The 17,387-nt window shown below is 52.0% G+C and overlaps 3 protein-coding genes and 1 non-coding gene across 4 annotated transcripts; 2 read left to right on the forward strand and 2 right to left on the reverse strand.

The window, feature by feature from the left end:
• The first annotated feature begins 397 nt into the window (after positions 1-397).
• Positions 398-3,407, forward strand: ALD5 (aldehyde dehydrogenase (NAD(P)(+)) ald5). The gene is made up of 3 exons (XM_062914342.1): positions 398-1,149; positions 1,211-1,610; positions 1,673-3,407. Exons 1-3 carry the CDS (start codon positions 1,085-1,087, stop codon positions 2,702-2,704), a joined length of 1,497 nt encoding a protein of 498 aa, XP_062762572.1. The 5' UTR covers positions 398-1,084; the 3' UTR covers positions 2,705-3,407.
• Positions 3,408-3,906: 499 nt separating this feature from the next.
• QC763_605000 (uncharacterized protein) lies at positions 3,907-5,334 on the reverse strand (the record flags this gene model as incomplete). Its single annotated transcript, XM_062914343.1, has 1 exon — positions 3,907-5,334. One exon carries the CDS (start codon positions 5,332-5,334, stop codon positions 3,907-3,909), a length of 1,428 nt encoding a protein of 475 aa, XP_062762573.1.
• A 3,730-nt stretch (positions 5,335-9,064) lies between these two features.
• On the forward strand, positions 9,065-9,166 carry QC763_0090020. The gene has a single exon. It is a non-coding gene; the product is annotated as a tRNA-Asp (tRNA).
• A 6,010-nt stretch (positions 9,167-15,176) lies between these two features.
• On the reverse strand, positions 15,177-17,335 carry QC763_605020 (uncharacterized protein). The gene is made up of 2 exons (XM_062914344.1): positions 16,121-17,335; positions 15,177-16,060 (listed from the first exon to the last, which is right to left on the reverse strand). Exons 1-2 carry the CDS (start codon positions 16,217-16,219, stop codon positions 15,776-15,778), a joined length of 384 nt encoding a protein of 127 aa, XP_062762574.1. The 5' UTR covers positions 16,220-17,335; the 3' UTR covers positions 15,177-15,775.
• Positions 17,336-17,387: the final 52 nt, after the last annotated feature.

Here is a 17,387-nt window from a genome sequence, read left to right on the forward strand (position 1 = left end):
AGGACCGTTGCAACTTGACATTGCCGAGAGATGTTCCCCGGGTCTTGGATCGGAGATAACGGAGAGCTATCCAGACCCCTCAGATTACTATTCACACGCCATGTTTCTTGATGAGACACAGCTTCGCTCTCCATTGCCCCGAAGCATCCAAAGAACGGTGGGTATTAATTGAGACAGTATCAAACATACTGGCAGCCACCTCGAAGATCAACTACTAATGATCATGCCGAGGCAGTCGAGGAATGGATGTCTCAACAAAGGAAAGATGCGGGGAGGCGGAGTGCTACAACAAACCCGTGGAGATCGGTGACAACACATGGGAATGGTAGCAATCCGTCTGTTCGTCTGTTCGGCTTTCCTCAAGCTTTCTTGCCCCAGCTTCCGGGGACAGACTCTGGGCTCTTATATCATCCAGGTAAAGACATGGACGAATGACATGAATGCCTAGGCACGCTTCAACGCGGCTTATGTTTCAATGCTGGGATGGAGCATTGTGTGTCGCCCCCTGAGCGGGGTTCATAGTCCCGCTGCCATCGTCATGCGGGGAAAGTGAGCAGCCAACGAGATGTGATGCTCGGAATGGCGGAATCCAGTGGACATCGTGAGAACATCTTCAGTCAAGTCACCAGCGGTGAGGAGGTGGAGAGAGAGAGAGAGAGAGCCGTGGACCTTTGGTATGGATACCCCGTGAGTTGTCTGTCTCGAAATGATGGAGATTCTGGGGCGCTTGGGGAGATTCTGGGGAAGAGGCAGAGCCACCCGCGTCACCCCCCGACCCCGCGACCCCCGCTTCCGCTGCATGCACTTCCAGTTCCGTGGCCGTGACCCACTCGGCCGTCCACTGCCAGTGCCATCCGGGGGGGGAAGGATGAACTGGTAGCTGGTACCCCTCGCCACTACTTTGTCCCCTACTGTTTTCCGGCGCAACATGTATTTAAAGTCCTGCGGGGACGCCCTCTCGTCCTCGCTGCTTCCCCATTCCCCTCACAGCTTCCCACCTTGACACCTGAGACAGCGAGCTGGTTTCGTTCTTCCTGTCCCAATCTGTCCATATCCCAAGCTGTCACACAAAGCTGCCAACATCATGTCCAACGTCTTCACCGAGCTCAAGACCCCTACCACGGGCACCTACAAGCAGCCCACCGGACTGTATGTGGCTTCTCTTTCTTCCCCCATAGTGAACCACTCACCCTAACCCTGACTTGTACAGCTTCATCAACAACGAGTTCGTCGAGGGTGTCGAGAAGAAGACCTTTGAGGTCATCAACCCCGCCACCGAGGAGGTCATCTGCTCCGTTCACGAAGCCACCGAGGCCGACGTCGACATTGCCGTCAAGGCTGCTCGCGATGCCTTCGAGGGCCCGTGGCGCCAGGTTACCCCTCAGCAGCGTGGAAACTTGCTGCTTAAGCTTGCCGACCTGATCGAGAAGAACCTTGAGCTCCTTGCTTCCGTCGAGTCTCTTGACAATGGCAAGTCCATCACCATGGCTCGTGGAGATGTTGGCGCCGTTGTTGGTTGCATTCGGTACTATGGCGGCTGGGCCGACAAGATTGAGGGCAAGACGATTGATATTGCGCCAGACATGTTCCACTACACCAGACTCGAGCCGGTGCGTTGTCCTTGGGTACGAAGCCACCATAAACTGCTGATGCTAACTGTTGTGTCATTTAGATTGGCGTCTGCGGCCAGATCATCCCATGGAACTTCCCACTTCTGATGCTCGGCTGGAAGATTGGACCTGCTCTGGCTACCGGTAACACTGTTGTTCTCAAGACCGCTGAGCAAACGCCTTTGTCCGGTCTCGTCTTTGCTCAGTTCGTCAAGGAGGCTGGTTTCCCTCCCGGTGTTCTCAACATCATCTCTGGCTTCGGCAAGACTGCCGGCGCTGCCATCTCTTCCCACATGGACATCGACAAGGTCGCCTTTACTGGCTCCACTGTTGTTGGCCGCACCATCATGAAGGCCGCTGCCTCTTCTAACCTCAAGAAGGTCACCCTCGAGTTGGGCGGCAAGTCCCCCAATATCGTCTTCAACGATGCCGATATCGAGCAGACCATCAGCTGGGTCAACTTTGGTATCTACTTCAACCACGGCCAGTGCTGCTGCGCCGGATCTCGTATCTACGTGCAGTCCGGCATCTACGACAAGTTCGTCGCCGCTTTCAAGAAACGCGCTGAGGCGAACAAGGTCGGCGACCCATTCCACCCCGAGACCTTCCAAGGCCCCCAGGTGTCTCAGCTCCAATACGATCGTATCATGGAGTACATTGAGTCCGGCAAGAGCGAGGGCGCTACAGTCGAGACCGGTGGTGCCCGTCACGGTGACAAGGGCTACTTCATCCAGCCCACCATCTTCACCAACGTCAGCCCCAAGATGAAGATCATGCAGGAAGAGATCTTCGGCCCCGTCTGCGCTATCGCCAAGTTCGACACCGAGGAGGAGGTCCTCCAGATGGCCCACGACACCATTTATGGTCTTGCCTCTGCTGTCCACACCAAGGATCTCAACACCGCGATCCGGGTCGCCAACTCCCTCCGTGCCGGTACCGTCTGGGTCAACTGCTACAACCTGCTTTCGCACCAGCTGCCATTCGGTGGTTATGCTCAGAGTGGTATCGGGCGCGAGTTGGGTGAGGAGGCTTTGGCCAACTACACGCAACACAAGTCTGTCGCCATCAGATTGGGCGGTGCGTTGTTTGGTTAAGCGTCTTGCTGTCGGGATAGGGGTAAAAGTGGGTCTGGTTCAGGGGTAATGAATTGGGAGCTTGATGTATTCTCACAATGTAACGTACTCTGGGTTGCGGGTTGGACCTGATCTTTGGGTGTATCAGGGTTACGAAGTAATGACAAAACGCGATGATATTCGAACATTTTATGATACGTCTTCTTGAACCACGCGCTGTCATGTATGGCCAAATTATGGTCTTCCAAAGAAGTGATGATACATGTGCCTTTTGAAGGCCTTTGGCAATCCACGATATCTCTGCCATGTTTTTGACCGGTAGAGATCATAAACACAGCGTTGATCTCGGACTTGAAGGCGCATCCCTTTCTGCTTCCGGCCTTGTGGGCATACGGAGGGCAGTGCTCTCCGCCAGGGCACATCGGCTGGGCACATCGGCTCGGCCTCTCTCTGTGCAGGAGTCTGGGGGCGAGAATTCTCGGTTTCTTGGGGTTTGACCAGCTGCTGGAGGGCTCTTCCCAGGGCGATAGTTGATGGCATTTTGCATGCTTGAGTTTGATGGATAGGTTGGTGCTGGGGTGTCTTGTTGCTACCAATAGGTTGAGAAGAAGATTGAAGGGATGAGGTTTGATGGACCGGTATTAGTGGTCTCTACCGCGTTATTTATGCATTTTGAGAGGAATCGGTGATGAGATTGAAACCTAAATTGACCTTGTTCCCAAGAGTGTGAGACAGACATGTCTATCTGGACGGGCCTGGTGACGATTCTAAGTGCTGCAAGACTAATCCGGTATCAGGGGACATTACCTAAAACTCTTGAAAAATGAACTGTTTGTTGAAGAAATAGCGGGTGAGGCGTTGCGTTTGGGTGTTTGTGGCCCTGAATATGCCGTGGGATAATGAGAGAGGGCACGTGAGAGGATGAGTGGTCTTGCTAGCCTTGGTCAGGCTTGCAAGTAGGTCTTGCCATTTTAACGATGGGCGACTTGGTGGTTCTTTCCTCATGGGCATAGGCAAACTAAACACCTGCCTACACCTGAAACGGGACCCCACCACGTCACATTTCCACATGTTCAGGTTGGCTTATTGCAACTGAGCTGGACGCATATTTTCCGCTGGACTTCCAATATGTAGCATATGAAAAAGAAACAGTCCCATTCAAGCTAGCTATACCGACAGCAGCAAAACCTGTAAGAGATTGTCCAGGACCAACTAGACCTTTGCTAATTCCGTTTCCTCGTCACCTTCTTGATGACCTTTCTCATCCCATCTCCGACCTTCTCGCCCTCCTCCCTCGCCTTCTCCAGCCCGCCTGGTTTCAGCCCACCAGGCAAGAACCACCACATCAACAAAATGAATATGAGAATCGCCAGACAGATCGGCTGCAACACTTCCACCCCCCTACTCTGAGCGATGGCCCCCACCGCAAACGGGAACAGTGCCGCGCCCCCTCCGCCGAATGCTGCAGCAAATCCAATCGCTGAAACATGATAATCGCTCGGCAGCAACTTTGTCGCCGCCACAATCGCCGCCGGAAATAACGGACCCAAGAAGAAACCCAAGAACGTCGCAAAGGTTGCCGATGCCGCGAAGTTGGGTACAGTCCAGTAGAGGACTTGCATCACAATCGAGAGCACCAGATAGATGGTGATGGCAAGCTTTTCTCCTATCCTCCCTGTGACAAAACCCAACACCACCCGTCCCACTGTCAATCCAAGCCAGAAGAAAGTAACAGTCAGACCAGCCAGAAAAGGTTCAGCATTGCGGACTCGCAACATAAACGTCGTGATCCACCCTCCCAGCGACACCTCGGCGCCTACATACCCAAGCAGGAACATGGCGAGGATCCAAGTAATGGGTTCTTTGAGCACTGTTCGAGTCGTGGTTCTCTTTCCACCAGTGGTATCTAAAAACTGAGCTCTGTATAGCTTGGCCGTCGCCCTCCAGAATGCCGCCGTTAGGAATACGAGACCGACACCATCCAGACCAATCATCACATAGTAAAACGTGTACCACTCCAATCCTCCCTTGGTCACCATCGCTGTCGCAATCAAGGGTCCGATGGTGGCGCCTAGACCGTAAGCGCCGTGAAGAAGACCGAGAAGCTCATTGGCGTTGTGCATATTGCCTATCCAGGCGTTCCAAGCACTGTCTTCGATACCATTACCGTAGCCGGTGAAAGCTAGGACGACTGGCAGAACGGGATAGGGCGGGTGGAAGACAAGCGGAATGATACCAATGAGACGACAAACGGGACCGAGGACGGCGATACCAACTTGCCCGAAGTGGTGGTGGACCAGTGAATTGCTGAGTGCTGCGAGGGTGTACCCTATGAAGGGAGACAGGAAGACAAGGGAGACGGCGGTGTAGGAGATGGAATAGTATGTTTCGATGTAGGGAAGAAGGGCACCGACAGCGCCGTCAGTCATACCCATGAGGATGAAGGCGTATATGGTGCCGAGAAAACGGAAGATGTTTGTGGCGGATTGGTTCCATCGTTGTTGGAGGGGAGGAGCTGAGGCTTCCTCATCTGTGGTCTCTTCCGACAAGTCGACCTTTTCAGGATCGCGTGCTGGGATGATGGACTCATCCATCTTCCTGGAACTATTGGGATTGTCGACACCGACGTGGTCTGGACTGGCGGTCGACATGGTGACGGGAGACTGGCGGGTGGATGATGAAGTCGAGTCGGGACGCAATCTCGACCACGGCCATGGAAGACCTCTTATATACTCGATGGATCCGACCCCGGCCTCGTCAGATATCGCGACAGCAAGATCAACCACACCGCATTCTAGAACCTTTCACGAGAGGAAAGAAGCCCCGAAGTAGAGGCGGCTTGAGTGTGGGGGGAGGGGCAAAACAAGGCCCTTGTGTGGTTTGTGGGCTGCATACTTTTTTTCTACGTTAGCCCCGGAGAAGAGCGCTTGCCTTGCATTGGCGGCATTCTTCATGTCCCCTCTTAAACCCGTGTTTTTTTTGGGTTCTCTGACAGTAGCATTTCACGACTGACAAACCAGCATCCGATGACGTTCCATCAAGGCTTGAAAGAACGGGGGGGGCTTGGCGAGAACACCAACACTGTGGACAAAGTTCCCGAGGATCTGCCGCCGGCCCTTGCCAACCGGACCATCTGGACCTGACTCTCTTCGCTTTAGGGTCCTATGACCAGTCTGCAATATTTTGCGTATATATTGCTTATTGGGGGACTTTTGAGAGGTTGGGTGTCGGTGTGAATAATACAATCACTGCGGGGTGGGTAGGGGATTCAGCCGATGTTTTGGCGGGGCGGGCCGAGTCTTATCATCATGGAACGAGATGGTGGTGTCGAGATGGATGAATGTCGGTTGAACATCGGGAAAGTTTGGGGCGGTCATGGCTATTCCTGGGGTCTAGGAGTCATTCAGGATTTGACTTAGTATCATTGTCAGCCGGGACACGAGGATGAAGCTGTGGCTTCTGGGGGTCGACGATAGTGCCAGGATGGTAATGCGGAGCGGACAGGTGTGGGTCCTTCGGAGGAGGTTGAACGGTTTTGTCCCGAAATGGAAACTCCGCTCACGGTATCCCGACTGGCGACCGACTTTATATCATCACCACCGCCCTCGATGCGGGTTGTGTTACCTCTCGAAATTGCGGGCCATATTCCTCCATGGGGATGAATCCTGAGGCTTATCAGGACCAACGACACTTTGCAAACGACGGACTTCCGACGTTTTGCCGTGCGAGCTGACCGAAGTCTAAAAGAGAAGCGGAACCAGATTTGTCAAACTCTTGACATATTCGTCGAGCTGAGGGTTTTTGGGAAAGCCAAAGGAGACCGGCTGGATAGGGAATGATAGCTGGGTCAGAGAGATGGTCACGGATAGGTGTCATGAGTCGGCGCCAAGACAAGGTTGCGGGGACCACGCCTGTGCCTCACTATCAACAACAGGTCATAAAAGAAGTTAAGATTTCTAGTACAGGTATGTCCACCCTGTTGCTCTTCACATTAGTCTCTGGCTAATACTCCCATAGTTTCGTTCCATCTTATTACATCCGACATGCCCATGTGCCTGGATTCGAGACCGAACCCCTCCCCCGCCATCAACCTCATCTTTCGAAAGGAACCAAGATATTCTGTATCCTCCGTGTCATATCTCTCTTGGCGTCTCTAGGCTGGCGGGGCTGGTATGTGGCTTGAACTAAGACGTTGCCATCTCGCGTTGGTTCTGAACTGAAGAAGTCCAAACGATCCTGTCGGTGATCCCGGGCTCTGGCCCCCTCATGGTGGGAGCAACTGGAGCTGGTGTTGATCAGCATTTAGTACAGATCAGTCGGGGCGATGTATCAAGCACGAAGACCTACTGGCAACTCTCGGGCATTTTGGGGGAAAGACTGGATATTTGACAAGTTCTCCGGTGGTGGTGAAGTCAAGATGTCGGGACTGACTGATAGCAGGACTTACCAGCATCAACAAAAGCAACCGGCAGACTCAGGGGTATATATCTGCTCACCTCATCGTTACGACCACCATACGTCCTGCCCATTACCAAGCCCGACGCACCAAACACCATACTGATATTGGCATGGCAGCCCTCCTTTGTCGACTTGGGCTACCCCCCATCACATGTAACATCTGCAAGGCTCAACTGAAACCGACAAGCCACACACTACAAATTACAACACAGTCTACGTGTATGGTTCAAAAGCGCATACTTTCACGCCTCTGGGACACTCCAGCATCTGCAGGGTTCGTAGTAAACACTGCCGGAAAAGGGTACCGTTGCCCTTGGGGTGTGGTAGGGTGATCCCCCACAAACGTTGTGCGTCGGTATGGAGGAGCACCATCTCGTTATCCCCCTGCAGAAAACAGCTGGCCAAAAGCAATGGGGGAACATAGACCAGAGATCCTTCTTCAGAAGCTTTTCTCTCATTGGAAGCATAGTTGGTGCCGGAGGCAGCAAACACAGGACCGAGCCCCAACACACCGAAACAAAATCCGGTGGTTGTGGTGTGTGCGAGGTTGTATGTGGCGGCTATCAACGAACCATGTCAATACCCCGTGGTCACACATGACGCTAGTTTTCTGCAGAAGCTCCGCGGGCTCCGAATTTTCCTTTTTGCCACATGGCCAACCTCACAATGTTCATCTCCTGGCGCCTGTCGCGGCTGAATGACCACAGCCTTTCAAGCTCAGACGCCACGTCTGCACACGCCATCGAAGGACCTTTGGACCCCTGTCGCCTGGTCATGGCACACCACACAGAGACCTCACCGGTTTGTGTGGTTCCAAGTAAGCGCCATAAGCGCATAGTTACACAAAGTTAGCTCAATTTCTAAGGAGATAAGGCTGCGGGTGAGACGGGAGGGACGGGTAAGATGACGATGAGTAAACGTCTGGTTTGTTTCCGACTGACGCCAAATGGGTTGTCTCTACCCTACAGGGCAGCTTTGATCAGATGAACTAACGAACCCTCCCTCTCAAGTCCGAAAACAGCACATGCCATGGTTGGGGACCTTCTACATTAGGATGTTGTTATCTACACGTTTTATGCATCAGCCTAGATGCAAGTCAGCGCGGCAGTCCATCTGCACGCGGAAGCGAGAGAAATAAGACTTGACACATGAAACAAGTTTGGAGCAGAGAAGACAGGAGTCTATAGCAAAATCACGATGGTGTTTCTTTTTACCAGATCGGATCAGACGTAATCCGAGTATTTGGGGTCCGAGAATGGTCTCGGCATGGTTTTCTGGGGGCCAAAAGCTGCCGTGCCACAGTCATTGTTAAGTGCAGGTCTTACAAAGAATCTGGCAGCCTGATATGCAAAGGCATATGCACATCAGCCCTATACATCGTCACCTCTCTACTTTCTAATCACTCTCTCTTGGTTGCCTGAGCAGGTGCATTTGCGGCGTGGTCTTGTGGGAAAAGTTATAAAGTCCGTCAGGAGATACGGTCCGAGTTTCCACCTTGGTCTCTGACGAGGCTGTAGGGAGGGAGGGAAGGAGGCTGGAGGAGACAGGAGCAGGAAGGCAGCCACCATACCGAAGAGAGGTCAAAAGCTATGTACGTCCCCAGGTAGGGTTGTGTTGCATGATGAGGCAAGAATCTTTAGGGGTTGTTCTCTTTGAGGGTGCATAGTACTCTCGAGACCTTTTTCGAGACACGGGATGACGGCTTGGTATCGTTTCTCTGTTGATATCGCACACTACCTTGGGCTTCCGTCCCTCGGACCTCCTGCAACATCTACTCCTCGAATTATTGGAGGTTGTCATAAGGATGCAGCATATGCATCTTTCATGGTCGGTGCCGCCGTGCCTGGTTGCAGTTTCACAGGCATTATGAACGCACATCCTGTCCAGGGAAGCAAGCTACGATGGGTGTCCACACTCATAAAATCTTCCGTAGTATAGTGGTCAGTATGTGAGCTTGTCAATTCCTCGACCCCACCAGTCAGAATAACAACGCTCGAGACCCGGGTTCAATTCCCGGCGGGAGAGTACCACGCATTTTCTTTTTTTTGCTTTTCCAAGCTGGATATGCTTGTTCTCTTTTGGTACCAAAAACAAGGGGGATGTAGACCCGTCTGGCTTCTTCTGTAGGGTGCCGCACCCCACCCAGACTGGCTTCTTGTTGCTTTTGTGACATGCTAGATGCCTCGATGAAGCCCTGCGTATTTCAAAGGTCATACTTAACAACCGTTATTGACAGGCTCTCTCTCCTACTCACAGAGATGGAAACGTACTTCCATTTGTAGTATGCCTATGGCTTATCTTTCTTCTGATTCAAGGCTCACTCGCGTGGCCCCAGCTGATCTTTGTCCTCGATCTCTTCCAGACCTCAACTCCTCTCTTCTTCCCTTTCCGTTTCTGAAACAAACTATTCAATCTGCCACGACTCTCCTGCAAACAACAATCACCACGACGCTGCAGTGTGGGGGCAGCTCAATATCATTCACACAGTTGTCGTTGCCTGTCTTGTGGCGGGGGGTGTCGTGGTTCACGGCACAGGAGAACGATTGCGGTATATGGCCATGGAAACGAATCCGCGATGATAACCTCGGATTTCTAGCCCTCCCATCCACCCGGGACCTCTCCATCGACACCCTACAGGACCTTTTGACCAACTGGACGACCACGTCAGAAAACCTCGTCAAGACTTACTTCGCCCGGATTGCTGAAATCAACCCGTCGACTCGCTCGTTCTTGGAAGTCAGTCCCTTCGCTCTAGAAGATGCACGCAAGCGGGACAACGAAAGGCGAGACGGGGGTGAGGTCAAAGATGCATGGGATTCCGATTTTGGCCAAGGGGTCGGTGTTAGTATTGATGGGTTGAACAGCGCTGCAGGGTCGTACTGCCTGCTTGGCCCTCGGATGTACCCGGCCTTGTTGGGTACCCGGTTGTTTGTGTGCCGCTGGGGTTTTTACCCGAGGGGACAGAGGTGGAGAGGAATACAAAGGGGGGATTTGGTGGAGCAAGCGCCTGGCATACCGTGAGTAATTCCTCCCCGTGTGATCCGCCACTGTACTGACCTCCACCACTTTTTTTTTTTTTTTTAAGTTTTTGGTTGAGCTTCATTGGGAAGCCGTTCACCGAGGAGAAGTTGATTGAGCTGGCGTATGCTTTCGAGCAACGTACTCAGATTGGGAGGCAAAGGAAGCCGGTGGTGCTGCCCGTTGCTGATATTTGCGATATTTTGCGAGAGAGGAGGGTTGTGTGGAGGGTTTGGGGTAAACTACGGGAATGGTTTGTGATATGAGTGGCTCATGGAAACATTTGGGTTGGAAGGGGGGGAGGGTGGTTATACGTAGCTTTATGGGTGTGGACTTGTGGAATAGTATGTCTCCCTCATTTGAACTTACCATACATAGCTACATCTCTCACACATCACAGAATTTCACGCAGCAAAAGCCTTTGAAGAACTCGGCGGTACCTATCTAAGCGTCTACGTGATTCAAGAGCTGATTAAAAGTCTTCCTTCCCTGGATCGGTTGTTTCGTTCAACAACGTCAAAAGATCTTCAATAACCCTCCTTCCTGCATTCTCCCTTCAACAGTTTCCTAATTTTCCCCAAGTAGTTCTGGCTAGGTAAACCAACATGGGGGAAACTCCCTAGTAGGCTCAGACGTTTAAAGATCTATTTTCTTTTCATAAGAATATCTCTCCATGAGAAAGATAAGAGGTTTAGTATAATAGCTAACTCTTAAATCTTATTGCTTTTTACAAGCTAAACTCTAGATCTTAACGGAGATAAATTATAACAAATCACAACTAAAGGCATTTTACAAGGAATACTATCATCCTCCCGTTCTAGGCAAGGAGATCACAAAGTCTGTAAATCGAAGTTGCGGTTGGATGGATGTCATCACCGAGGAATGGTGCGTTAGAATGAGACCCTTGGGATGATAGGTAACTGGGCATTTATGCGGAAAGTATTGAGTTCCGAGTTGAGAGGAGGTGAATATTCGTTCTTGGGCGAATAGATATATCTACGAGCCTGGCCGAGCTTGTCTGTTTCAAAGGTGAGCCAGGCTTAAAATATCGGTACACACTTTCATACTCTCTAGTTTTAAACTTAAGGGGGAAGCGAACTCGGGTACCTCTTTGAGGACGGGCAGAGGCCTGGGCTTTGTGAATCGCGTCCCTCTCTTGGTGATGAGCCGCTTCTTGTCCTTGGGACGGTGTGAAGCAAGCGGTGGAGTCGTTCCTGATATGCTTCTTGTAGAATGTGTCGGTTTGCTCGCTGTCGTGGGGTAGGTAGGGACATCTGTTTGGCGCTGAAGTTGATCCGGTTCCGTGGTGTCACAGACGCGCTCGCTCTCCATGATTAGGTCAAGAGACTTGCTCATGGCGCCAGTATTAGCCAGCTATTTAGGTGAGTCAAGACAATTAGCGTCAAATTATAGCCTGGTTGAAGTTATAGTCTAGACTTATGTTAAGACTCGCGGCGATGGCTATCGCGGTGATGGCTCTCGTGGCTATGGCCAGTCTCGTGACAGTGGTCGCAGCTCACGCCGCAGCCAGCCTTGCCCCCACCGTGGCTACAGAACCAGCGGTACGAATACCACGGGTATTAGCAGCCGTAGCAACAACCGGTACACAAGCGCCCGCCCTTACTATAGTATCAACACCACACCCCACGCCAGTAAGTAGGCCGAGGACACGCGTGGCGTATCCGAGGAGGGCTAGCTAGAGGCAGCCGATAACGTTGGCTACCGGGCTGCATATGGCAAGGCCCCCAGCCCCGAGGGCAATCACAACGTCACGGGCAAACCCCTTGTTTCGGCCCGCAGTGGTTCGGTGGAACTGGACAGGCAGTCGCCTGGACGGGCCAGACTGTAGGTCTGTGGGAGGTATTGCTCCCGGAGAATTGGTCAGTCAGGTTGCTCCGAAGGCTTCGGCCCTGAGGCCGACATATTGGTAACGGTGAGAAAAGATTTTTGCTTTCTGGAGCTGTTTGTCAGAGTATCTAGAAATATCATCAATTTTCACACATCTCTGCGGCGTACAACACATAACAACAGCAAATAACCCCGGCTACCGGATTATGCCCCCCCGGCGTCTCTTGAATGACCAGTAGGCTGGCTTGTGACGCCAGTAGTAACCAACTAGTTTGTGGTGTCATTGGTACGAGATGGGACCGGATAGCGGGAGGCTCATGGTGTTCCACACCTCGAGGTGTGACGGGAGTATCTATATACGGAGGTAGAGTACTTGTTGGTGAACGAGAGAATGTGGCTGCATAATTGCAGATGATGGACGAGGTCCAGTCTGTCTCCTCTACCTTCTATATGATGTGATCTCTTTGTCGCGATTTATCTGATATTTTCCGCCATTTGACTCTTGGTAGGAATTGTGGGCGACCATTCTCAGCTATTTTGACATCGATATCAGCAACACCATCGCCATCCTACTCCGCCGTTCTATTCCGCCGTTCTATCCCACCATTCTATCCCGCCCTCTTAATCCGCCATTCGACTTCACTGTGGAACTATGTAGTAATGAGATAAAGCTGGGTTGTTGTTGAGATAAAGTTGGGATGGTGGTGAGAAGGTGCTGGGGTGTTTTTAGATTTTCAAGCATAATAAGCTGAGACTGAACATCTAGGTCGGCAAGCACCTAGGTAGTTACATACTGGGTGGTTTGGAGAGGACATCGAAAGCATTTCAATCTTCCCTTTTCTATCCCTTGTTTTCTAACACTTGGATAGATTAATCTGCCGTCTGTTATGTTTCTTACCTATGCAACCAAGGTCCTTCAAGAATTTGGAAGCGAAGCCTCCAGCCCTGCCGATGTTAAATCCGTGATTATTACAGTTCATTCTCAGCTGCTGGACTGTTTACTTGCCGGACTGTTTACTTGCCGGTTTGTTTACACCCTCCCCTCCCCCCCTGGACCCCTTTCGACCGCACTGTGCTGTCTGCAGAAACCATCCCTACTTGCAGATTGTGACCGTTTGTCTATGACCTTTAAACATTGCTCCATCTGATGCACCCCCCCCACCCCACCTTCTAAATCACGGCATCTATTCACTCAGCATCCCAGTGTGCCGGATTTGTTAAAGTGTGTTCTCCGATAGTTAGCTGGTCCGTCTCACAGGCATTATACCGCTTACACCAACCCTGCCCGCCTGTAACAACAACAGCAACAAAAAAGGCCCAAGCGCACGGACAAGTCTCCGGTTCACGTTCCCTCAAAGTCAAGCTTCTTACTCCCTTACCACTCTCACATTCCAGAACAAATCCTCCAGCTCAGTGGAAGAGTTTTGGCAGGACAGACCACGAGAGCTTTTCACGGTTGTCAGTCCCAGGGTTCAACATGTAAGAGGCAGGTCAAAGCGAAACGCACAAACCCTCTCTACCTTACCATTTCAAAACAAAACAATGTCAGCCTGGAAGAAGGGAACAACACCACCTCACCCATTGCCATGCTACTCCCACGCCACGTGGTGTTGGTAGTACCCTGCCTTCAAAACGTCAGGTGCTGGACCGTAGTGGTCAATGTCTGACTCAGGTTCGGGTTGGGGTTAGGTAGCAGTCCTGTTCCCCAACCACAGCCCGCTACGAAAAATGGCACACTGTAGTTCCGTCAGTTCCCCACCCTGTTTGAGAAATTGGAAAGGAAATAATGTTATAACCTGTCCATGATATAGTCTCATCTAGAGGTTCGTCCCTCGGTGCTTCATTGGCTGATGTGTTAACCCCCTTCCAGTGAAAACCCCGATGTTAACAGATACCTAGCATCTCCCGTAGATCCCGATATGGCCTTTCTCACCTGAATCATCTGGTCTTTTCGGTGACTTCCCCTTCCATCAAAAGAGTTGAAAGAGAAAAAGAGGAAAAAATTGAATGTGTTCCCCCCCCCCCCGCCAAAACCACCCCCCTGTTCGCCAAACCGTTGCGCTAACCTAGGGCCACTAGTTCAAACGGCGTGCGTGCGGAGTCAGTGGAGTGTGTGGGGACAGACAGTTCGTGAGCAGTTGTCCAGGGCCGGGCCTTGCCGAACCTTGCTTGTTGGTGAGGTGGTGATGGGAGGGGGGAACTTTGGATGTGGGAGTTCGGACCGACGGGGTGGGCATGTACTGTGTATGGGCTCTGATAATCAGTTGGGATGGGTGATCTGATAGGAGCGGATTTAGGGACGTCGTGAATTGTATTGTCGAGATATCCGCCCGGCTTTGGTTGATGAGCGGACGGTTCAAACTTGAACCCCAAACTAGGATGTCAAGGACCAGCAAGATATCCACACCGGTACTCATGAAACTTGCGCGTACCAATACCCCCTCCCCGACTGGCGCGTCACTTCTCAGAAAGACATCCCATCGCACATCAAATATGCGGCGTTCTCGGAAGCTGGCCCTGGCCGTGTCGATGTCAGAAGGCAAAAAGAAACAGACAGGGGTAGGCAACGCTTCAGATGATAGGTGATGGTGGTGATGGCCGTCAAGAGACGGGTCATAGGGTGGTGTGGTATGTTTCTAGATAGGTAGTGGTGTGAAGCAGCAACACTGCCCTTACAACGGCAGTTCAGTTCTGGCTCGACCCTGCTCAAATAGGCGAACTGGTCGCCTATGCATACATGGCAGACGTAATACATACAACCAGGTTGCCCGCTCCCCATCTCATTGGAAGCGGGACTTGGCAAGCAGCATGGCAGACATAGCTGCTCCCACCATGTGATGTCGGCACCAAAGCAGGCCGTTGTGTCATGTCGTTATATGTATGAGAAGCGAGTATAAAGAGCCCATCCCGCCCCCCCCCCCCACCACCATACACCATCGTGTTGCTTGCCCGGACAACCGCCATCCAAGTCCAGACTGATCTCAAAGGAGGGGTTGAACGATGCATTGCTGCAGACTAGAAGCTGTGTGACAGGAACGGCTGGTTTCGATTTGCAAACTGGAGCATCGCAGAGTGTTCGCAACCGAAGAGAAAAGATGAACGGGATGAAATGCGTGCATGGCGCGAGAACAACAAGACGAGACCGGGCTGACCCTGCTTGGTCGGCGATGGGTGGTGATCAAGGCTTATCTCTGGCGACACGCCAGGTGGTGCATATGTGCAGTTAACGGAGATAGGTTCCTCTTCCTGCGATGCAGGCTAGGCAGACTGGGAATCGCTCTGAATTCATTCTGCTGGCTATAGTTTGCTTTTTGCTATTGCTCAATTGAGCCCGAAAATGACAGTAGTTCGACCAAGACCAGTTCTGCGCCGCAATCACGCAGGAAGCAACGCCATTCCGTGCCACCCATGTAACCGTAGACTCCCATGTCGACCAGAACTGCAGATTCACACCCTCCACATCAGATGGAAAACCCCAGTGGTATCAATCTTTTGTTGCTCGGGAAAAGAAACAAAGAACAAAGAAAATCGCGTCCATCGCTCCATTGTTGGTTCTGTGTACCCAATCCATGGAACTCTCTCTTTCATACATCCAGGGGGTTCAAAAGCATTGTTGCTTGCGTTTCCAGTCGTGTTCGTTGGCATCCACCACACGTCAAACCAAAGAAAATTCACACTTTGAGATTCCAAAATCCCAACATACCATCCAAATGCCCAATTGGTCATTGACCGAAATCAGGCTGGGTAAGTCGTCGTCGTTGCACCCCCTTAATATCGCACCTGCATAGGAATGCCCGTCGTGGTCATGACAGGCCGCGGGGTGTCGCTTGTCGTAATTTGGTTGATGTTAATTTGGCTCATTTGAGTCCGGGGGTCCAAGACCTTTTGCCGCAAGGTCCAGTACGATCCAGCGGTGGCATTCGGAACAGCCTCCATGATGATGTATTGGAGCGTTCCCTGGAATGCTTTGGGGACGCAAACCTCGGTGGGCTGTCGCCAGGTTGCAAGAGCCCCGGTGGACTCCGCAGGCTCCATTGCTTCACGGCCCTCGGCCTGTAGACGAAACATGTTTAGTCACATGTAAGAACTACCAAGGACAACTATCAAACTCACAAGACAAGAGCCGCAAGCGTGGCCGTTCATAAACACCCAATTGGGGCAGTTGTAGCTCAAGAAGTACTTGCATCGGTACTTGTTGAATCCGCCAGACATGGTGAAGGTGAGTTTGGTGCGTAAGGTGGGTGCTGCTAATTTTGATCCACGAAGGAAGATCTAAGGTGCAATAATAAGATGTGGACTGTCCGCTGACAGCCAAGCGACTTTATAAGTAGAAAGCTCGAGGTGCTTTCTGGGGTGTGTAGCTGAGGAAGGAGATTCCGTGGCTTGTTTTAGGTCTCCGGGGTCGTCTGAACACCTGCAATCATGTGGATGGATAGAGGGAAAAAAGAAAACATGGCCCTCGAGGTTCACGGTAGATTTATATGTTGGATTGAACCATCTCGACGCGCTTTTGTCAACCTCTGACGTGAACAGGGCGCATGGTACGACAAAGTCGACCAGCAGGCCAAGTGATCGGAGAGGTGCCGGCGGTTGGAAAGCCGAGGCGGGATTGACCAGGGGGGGGAGGGGCCGGGGGTTGGTTTGGTTCACCCGGGTTCGACTTCCATGTGGCGCCTTCTTCAATGTTGATGAATACCACCTGACATACGTCTTTTTACGACGACTGCCCTGCCATGTGCGTCCATGGTTCATCAAGGTTCCAGACACGCCATTTTGTTGATTGAAGGGTTCGGAGACACCACCCGGCGCCATTCTCCGTGCCTTGTAAACGATAGTATCAGGCCCGCTAGCGACGCCAAGGCCGAGTATGGATGTTTTGGAAACTGGAATTACGGGGGAGCATCTCTGTCGTTGCGCTGTGGGCTCATGGCACGATACGAGCGAGCGAGATAAATTTGGGAAAAGGCCGGGGGTGTTGAGGGTGCTGCTCCGGAGCTGCATCGGGCCCCGTCTCAACGTCCTGCTTTCTGGGCGACGAATAGGGAGTGTTGGCGGGCAGAGGTGCTTCTTCAGTGTACCCCCACTAGCAGCACTGACTTGTCGTTCCCGTCTCCTTGTGCTACCCGAGCAGTGAGGTCCCTTTTCTCCTTGCGTTGTGTTGTGTGGTGTTGTGTCAGACGGGCCGTGTGGGTCGAGGCGGGAGCCAAGAAGGTGACACAAATTGGTCTTGACATGCCATTGTCAGTCTTTTTTTTTTTTTGAGATCCGTATCTCTTCGACTGTTGCGGCTGAAAAAAGAAGCTTCTCCCGTCGGCAGAAGAAAAGAAGCAATGTGAATGTGGGTTCTGCCCGCCAGCGATCGCTGCCTGTTGAGAAATGG

The sequence above is a fragment of the Podospora pseudopauciseta genome, chromosome 6, assembly GCF_035222475.1.
Source record: "Podospora pseudopauciseta strain CBS 411.78 chromosome 6, whole genome shotgun sequence".
NCBI classification, from domain to species: domain Eukaryota; kingdom Fungi; phylum Ascomycota; class Sordariomycetes; order Sordariales; family Podosporaceae; genus Podospora; species Podospora pseudopauciseta.